Below are 7,803 nucleotides of genomic sequence, written 5' to 3'. Positions count from 1 at the left end.
ACGTTCATAGAACATTAAAGTAGCCATAATTTATCTGGTATTGACCACAGCCCATAAGAAAACAAAAGGTATATTATACAATTATACCACTTTTCACAACAGAACATTAAGTTTTAGAGGAGCTAAGCTTTTAATCACATTTACAATAATTACAAGCTCTAAATGCTAATTACACACTTCACAATGCACCTTATAAAGAGCCCAAGGCTAAAGACTGAATTCTGTTCTATTTACATTGCATAGCATATAGCTGATAACTTGGAGACTTTTGGCTGAAATCCCAAACACATTTACTGGGGAGTAAATCCCACAGAATTCAGAATTTTGAGTAAACATGTTCTGTAAATCAATGAATCACTAATGGTTGCTTTACAGTTCTTTAAGTCATTGTGGCTGCAGGGCAAGTAATAATGTGCGCGCGCATATATACATATTTAAAGCATGCATACTTAAAAAAAAAAAAATACCAAGAGCTGGTGGGATATAGCAGATAGTGGGCTGACTGGGGAAATCTGGTTTCAAATTTCCATTTAGCCATGATCCTTCCTTGAACCAGCTTCCCAGTTTAGCCTGCCTGACAGGGTTGCAGAGAACATAAAATGGGGATAGTTCCATATATGCCTGCAGAAAATATATGTGATAAAATTGAATTTGAATATTTATTCTTTAACTAAAACCCCAACACTTTATCAGTTTAACTCACATTCTGATAGGATTTGGGGTTTTTTTACGATTGTAACAAGTGGGAGTGCCCCATGCAGCATAGAGTGCCTCCATCCAGAGCTCTAGGCAACAAAGTTTGCCCTATCCAGGATACTCCGTTCCAGTCTTCCTCCTTCTAACCCAGTTTTCCATCCCATTCCCCACAGCAGTGTCAGCACTCTGTACCCACTGAGCATGCTCAGTTGTCATTGGGTTGCTTAAGAGGTCTCTTTCCTTTGCCCCTCACCCTTAAAGTTTCTTTTGTACATGTATAAACTTCCCCCAAGCCTACTGATATCTCCCTCTCATGTGTGGATAGTGAAGTGGCAGATGAGAACTGAGAGACCTAAGTTCACCATCAGTATATATTTATCACATGTTGGGCAGCCACCAAGAACACTTCCATATGCCCTCGATTTTAAAACAGCAAAATTGACTCATTGTTTTTTTAATGGGATTTAAGACTTTTAAACTTTTGGCACTAGGAGGTGGATATGGACCCCAGTGAATATGGACCTCAGTGGCATCAAGGCAACAAGCAAATAAGGCAGTGATCCAAAGACCTGGGGTGGGTCTTATAGCTCAGGAACTACATCCTAGGGCTGTTAAGTCTGAGATACACACACTTTATGTCCTGTGCAAATGTATATCCTATTGTGCAGGTGGGGTGGATGGCCACAAAATAAATTGAGGGCTGCACACAAGTAGTAAGATGCATGAGAAAATGCCAACAGGTGAAGATTTCCATTTTAGGAAAGGCTTGACCTGTTGAATTCCTGCCTGAAAAACAGCTGCAAGAAGCACAATAGCCTCACTCTCACCCAGTTGTAAACCATTTATGTGACCATAGATCTTTCAACTAATTGATCTTAGGCTGTCAATACCGCATTCAGCACAAAGCGTGGCAGTTGCAAAGGCCAATGTGGGGTCAACAGAGATTTAATATTTACATCATTCAAGGTGCTGATGTCTGTTCTTGGACAAATCTAGGAGTAAGTTACTGAAAAGCAAGCAGTGTGCTCAAAGAGCATTTGCTGTGGTTATTTATTTTTAATATAGCATACCTCATAAAAACTACAGTAATGTTAGCAGCCTGGGTCAAACAGATACATTTTCTTTTCTTTTCTTTGATCAAAAGGGACAGGAGATTTTGTTGTTGTTGTTTTACATCACTATGCATGTTTTATCCCAGCAGCAGCCACCCACCCACCCCAAGAATCCCCCTATGAGTGCAAAAGCAATTAATCACACTCTCTCCCCTGCTGTTGCTATTATATTCAACAGCTGCCTCCCAACTGCATTTCCCTAAAGAAATTAAAAACACCAAGAGACTGGATAACGCTGGGCTACACTGCAGGACTGTCATTCACTATTCTCTCTCAGCAATTCCCCTCTCCCCACCCCACAAACATAAGTGTACCGGCTCTGGGCTGCTTTGTAGGATCAATAACACCACACAAATGATTTTATAAGAAGCGATCTAGGGAGGTTCTGGGAGGAAAGGTGAGTAAGGGAGGACATATGTTTAAAATTATGTATGGTGCGAAAAAGATGGAGAGGCGTTTTTCTCCCTTTCACCCAGTAGCAGTCTGCAGGACAGAGTGATGGTGCTTACCTGACTGCCTGCCACCGGCCTTGCTGTAGATTACTGAGAAGGGAAGGGGAGAGACTATGGCAAGGGGAGCATGGCGTCAACACACTGGGGGAGGCAATCCAGCACTCTTGCTAGCTGCCTGCTACTGCTCTCACATAAGACTAGGGAATCTCCATTCATCTGATGGAGCTGAATGCTGGAAGATTCAGGATAAATGGAATGCTGGAAGATTCAGGATAAATGGAAGTATTTATTTACTCAGTGCATAGTTAAGCTATGGAATGCTCCATCACATATTGTAGTGATGGTTGCCGACTTAGCTTTAAAAGGGGATTATGCACACTCATGAAGGACAAGGCTATCAAAGGATGTGTACTACCTTCAAGATTGGAGCAGTATAATAATAATAATAATAAATTATTTATATCCTGCTGAAGCCGGGCTTAGAGTAGCTAACAACAATAAAAGTAACACAGTTTACATAAAATCACAATCAATTAATTGAAATGCATTTTAAAATCAATTCATTCTAAAATCAATTCAAGAAAATGTTCTATGAGGATTACAGAAGGAGGGGGGTCAGACTGTGCCTTGGCCAAAGGCCTGGTGGAAGAGCTCTGTCTTGTAGGCCCTGTGGAAAGATGTCAAGTCCTGCAGGGCCCTAGTCTCTTGTGACAGAGAGTTCCACCAGATCGGGGCCATGGCCAAAAAAGCCCTGGCTCTGGTTGAGGCCAGCCTAACCTCCCTGTGGCCCTTAGTATGCCTTTGACTACCAGTTGCTGGGGAACACAAGTAGGAGAGTGCTGTTGTGCTCATGTTCTGAATGTGGGCTTCCCATGAGCCTGTGGTTGGCCACTGTAAGAAGAGGATGCTAGACTTAGTTTGTCTGAGTGAGCAGGACCTTCATGTCTTTCTGAATATCCACTCCTCTTTCATTGTTAGCCGCTCAGTAAGGGACTGCTGAGAGTCAGACAAGCTACTCTGAATTTCCCAAAGGAAAAATAGGAGATAAGTATAATGGCAATGCACATCGGTAATTTGTTGTTTAATGGGTTTCTTCATGTAGGCAGTTGAAGGCTCCTTCATCAGTATTCTTGACTATGCTGAAGCATGTGGTAAAATTCTGATTGATTTCAGCTGACATGAATGGCAGTACTTAAATCACTTGTTGTACTAGCTCAGAGGTTTATGGTTACACAATGAAGCTTTCTCCCCTCTCCTCTCCCAGCCCTCCCCAAATCATAATCCATTAAATAATGTACAGTTTGGTGCCTTTCATGACACCCAAGATCAGCTGCCTAAGGCAAATGTCTATTGGGAGGCCAAGGAGGGTTGGCCATGGAAAAATATTGGTCCCTGGGGCACTCTTATAATCACCCACATATAATTTGGTACATGGTTTTAAATAGTATGGCTCCAACAGGGGAACCCACAAACCACCATCTAGCTCAGCATATTTTATTTTAAATACGTAAATTGCATTGTTAGGTTAGGAATCTACTTTATACTGAATCAAATCAGCATCCATCTCAGTCCTGTCCATGCTGACTGGCAGGAGCTCTCCAGGATTTCAGACGGGTAACATTCCCACCTCTGGAGATACTGGGGATTGAACCTGGAAGCATCTCTGAAGACAAAGTGGATGAGCTACCACTGAGCTTCAGCCCTCCTCCCAACAATATCAAGTTGCTTTAGTATTGTTCATGCAGCAGCCAACAGACCTGACTATCCCCCTTGTGTTTCCTCTTTTATATAGGAAAACTGGGATGCAGAAAGTCCTTTTAGATGAGGATGAAGCCTGGGCTGGGATGCCAACAGATCTCAAGCAGCATCCAACCACCTCTTCATCACCTGTAGAGACTGAAGATGTGCAGTGTCCTTGGTGTTGATGTGATTTTCCAGTTAAGTAGGGCAGAATTGGCTTATCTGCCCTTCTTGCACAGTAATGGCACTCCAACAGCTTGCAAAAAGTGCTTTAGGACAAGTAACACATAACTGAACTCCTATCATAACATGACGGAGTTTCAAATGAAGTTTTTGCCATGGTACAGGCTAGAGAGGTATAGGAAATGCCAAAGCAAATTGCTGCTGGATTAAAACATCTTCCCTATAAGGAGTCGTCAAATAAGATGCTTGCTATTTTTTTCATATCAAAATACAGATAATTGAGAGGAGGGGGCATGACAGAGATTTATAAAATTTATGACTGGTATGGAGAAACTAGGTACAAATTATCCTCTCAAACAAAATAAACTCTAAGTAATCTAATAAAACTGATTGATAGTAAGTTAATAACAAGAGGAAGTTTTATATAACTGTATATCTAAAGATGAACAATTGCATTAGTAAAGCAAACTGATGTCACTTTGCAATGAACAAACAGGAGAAGAGATGGAAGCTCTACAAGCTATTGTCACGTGAAGGGGTCTGTAACTTCAGAGGAAGCAGATCTCTCATAAGGAGGAGAATATAAATTGGTGGCTGTGTTGACTGACCTGTGAGCTGAAACGGTAGGGCTTCCGTGCTGAGGTAGTACCTGCCCTCCATTTCCTAGCCAAGGGAGTGGGGTTCAGAAGGAGCTATCCAGACCTGCAGGGACTGTTCAGAGATGCAGCTGCTGAGGAGCTGTCCAGCATTTCAGCATCACAGCACTTCACTCCTGTTTCTCAGCTTGCTGTTGAGCCTCCAGAGCACAGTGACTGCAAAAGGATGCGCAAAAGCAGGGCACAGTCTTGGTTAGAAAGGTAAGGGGAAACGGAGGATCCTAAGCATTAACTCAGGCTATAATGAGTGTAATAAAATAGTGTGTGAAGAATGTCTGTGGGTGAAAAAGGAAGACGGAGACATAGTCTGTGAGTGCAGATGGGGAAGAGTCTCATTTAGGATTCTTCAGTCACAGAGGCATGGTTTTTATATGTGTTTATTATTTCCCATGAACAAGAATTTTCGTAGCATATTCCTCCTAGGCAATGCGCGGAAAGAGAATTAATGAAAACTATAACAAGAGAGGTAATTTTGTGCTTAATTATATTGAGACATTAAATGTCATTTCCATACAATGTTGAGCTGCATGTAAAATAGCCAGGGGCATGTTGAAACTTAATTTATTTGTTTTAAATTTTTATTTTCCTTAGGAGATCTGTACAGTCAGAGTGCTCCAAAGTGGAAAGATAAAAAGGAAGCATGATGCAAAAACTATTTAACTGAAAGACTGCTTTACTGGTTTCAGTAAATAGAAAAGAAAGTGCTAGGAGAGGCAATTTACCTGAAAATTAGCTTGAATCAAGCAGCTTCAAGAAATAAGAACCTGAAGGAAATCTCTGATGCAATGTATTTCAAATAGACTGATCTCACTCATAAGGTTTTGTAAAAGGACTGCATCTAGTAATCTCATCTAAGCTAAACAATATTTAACAGAGGAGACTGATATTTGTCACTGCAGACAATGGATAATTTTTCCTCCCAGCCCAACTTCAATGCTTCCTGTACTGATGTGGATTTTGGTTGCTATGGGTCAGGACAACATGGGCACAACATGACAGCTCCACAGCTGATTCCTAAGTTCTACATTGCCGTACCCATCATCTACTCTGTGATCTGTGCTGTCGGGCTTACTGGAAACTCTGCAGTCATTTATGTCATCCTAAAAGCTCCCAAAATGAAGACCGTCACCAACATTTTCATTCTGAACCTGGCCATTGCTGATGAGCTCTTCACGTTGGTACTTCCTATCAACATAGCAGACTACCTGCTGCTTCAGTGGCCCTTTGGCGAATTCATGTGCAAGCTGATCATCTCCATCGACCAGTACAACACTTTCTCAAGCATTTATTTTCTAACCATCATGAGCATCGACCGATACCTGGTGGTGGTTGCCACCATCAAATCCAAGAAAATGTGCTATCGCACCTACAGGGCTGCAAAGACAGTGAGTCTCTGTGTCTGGATTTTTGTCACCATCATCATATTGCCGTTCAGTATCTTTGCCAAGATACACACTGAAGAGGGACGATCCCAGTGTGTCTTTGTCTTTCCCAGCCCAGAGGGCTTCTGGTGGAAAGTGAGCCGCCTCTACACCCTTATCTTGGGTTTTGCCATCCCCGTGTCCACCATCTGCATCCTGTACAGCACCATGCTCTTCAAGCTGAGGCGTATGCGGCTCCACAGCAATGCTAAAGCTTTGGACAAAGCAAAAAAGAAAGTGACAATCATGGTGCTGATCATATTGGGCGTTTGCCTGTTCTGTTGGACCCCTTATCACCTGAGCACTGTGGTCGCCCTCACCACAGACATCCCACAAACCCCTCTGATAATTGGAATCTCCTATTTCATCACCACCCTGAGCTATGCTAACAGTTGCCTCAACCCGTTCCTTTACGCCTTTTTAGATGATACTTTCCGGAAGAGTTTCCGAAAGTTGGTTGAATGTGGAACTCCCTCCTAAGATTCCGGATCTTTTTCTAGCCTCTTTTAAAATAAGCTTAATGAAGCATGATTGGAAGGGTCTAGCTCTGGCCATAGAACCAGATCCAAAATGTTGTAAAACTCAATCCTCTTCTTCAAGCTGTGTCCCCGTATCCCTGCCAGGATGAAGAAGCTTGCTGCATCACCACATTACATCCTCCGGGGCATTTTTCTTCTTGTTCTTTCTTTTTTTGGCACTACATCTATTCATTGTGGATTCTCCTCCTATTTTTATGGAATGCAACATAATTCCTTGGAATGTAAAAAAAGAAAGAAGATTTAATATTCAGCAGACCCAATATACAGAACAGTACTAATTGAAACATGGAGTTTTTTCAAGCCAAATAAAGGTGTGCAGAGTGCCTTTGCTTAATGAATCTGAATCCTGCTAGTTTGATACCTGTATTATATTTATCTTGCTGTATTACCTTCCTCCATCATATTTTATTACATATTAATTCTGCATTTATAATAATAATAATAATTTGACAAGGTAAGCTTTTATGACAAGGTAATGTGTTCTTCTACAGCTCCCACACATTTACTTGGGGGGATGTGGGCCTAGTTGATTCATTCTTCCTTTCCTCCATATTCAATCACATTGTGTATTTTAAGTTCTGACACATCTTGTAGTTGTGATTATTATTATTATTCTGTAAAAATACTGTAATTAAGGCTTAAACTGCTGCACAAATCTTCTGCGTACAGACTTTCTTAGATATAAGTATTTTGCAAAGGAAAGTGCCCTCTAGCATAAAATGTCATAGCTTGATCTTTGTCACATTTTTTTTAAAAAAATCCCAATCTTTTCTTCTTCTTTTTTTTTTAAATACTGGAGATAAGAACATACAAAGCCCCCAAATGGGATATATATATATATATATATATATATATGCAGGTTTTGGTGTCCTCGGGTGTCTTCCCGTGTAAAAGTTGGGGTGTCTAGGCGACGTTTCGACGAGGTCTCACTCGTCATCTTCAGGCTGGTGCTTTCGGCTTCTTGTTACTGGAACAGAGCAGGATCTCAGTGTTTGAGTTCCTAT

The 7,803-nt window shown here is 41.4% G+C and overlaps 1 protein-coding gene across 1 annotated transcript; it reads left to right on the top strand.

Moving 5' to 3' along the window:
* The first annotated feature begins 4,703 nt into the window (after window positions 1-4,703).
* NPBWR1 (neuropeptides B and W receptor 1) lies at window positions 4,704-7,454 on the top strand. Its single transcript, XM_083451319.1, has 2 exons — window positions 4,704-5,040; window positions 5,431-7,454. The coding sequence occupies exon 2, from the start codon at window positions 5,742-5,744 to the stop codon at window positions 6,738-6,740; it is 999 nt and encodes a 332-aa protein (XP_083307445.1). The 5' UTR covers window positions 4,704-5,040; window positions 5,431-5,741; the 3' UTR covers window positions 6,741-7,454.
* Window positions 7,455-7,803: the final 349 nt, after the last annotated feature.

Source organism: Podarcis tiliguerta (genome assembly GCF_965153285.1).
Source record: "Podarcis tiliguerta genome assembly, chromosome: 7".
Taxonomy (NCBI): Eukaryota; Metazoa; Chordata; class Lepidosauria; order Squamata; family Lacertidae; genus Podarcis; species Podarcis tiliguerta.
The sequence above is the reverse complement of the archived record's forward strand: the minus strand, read 5'-3'. Positions and strand labels throughout refer to the sequence as shown.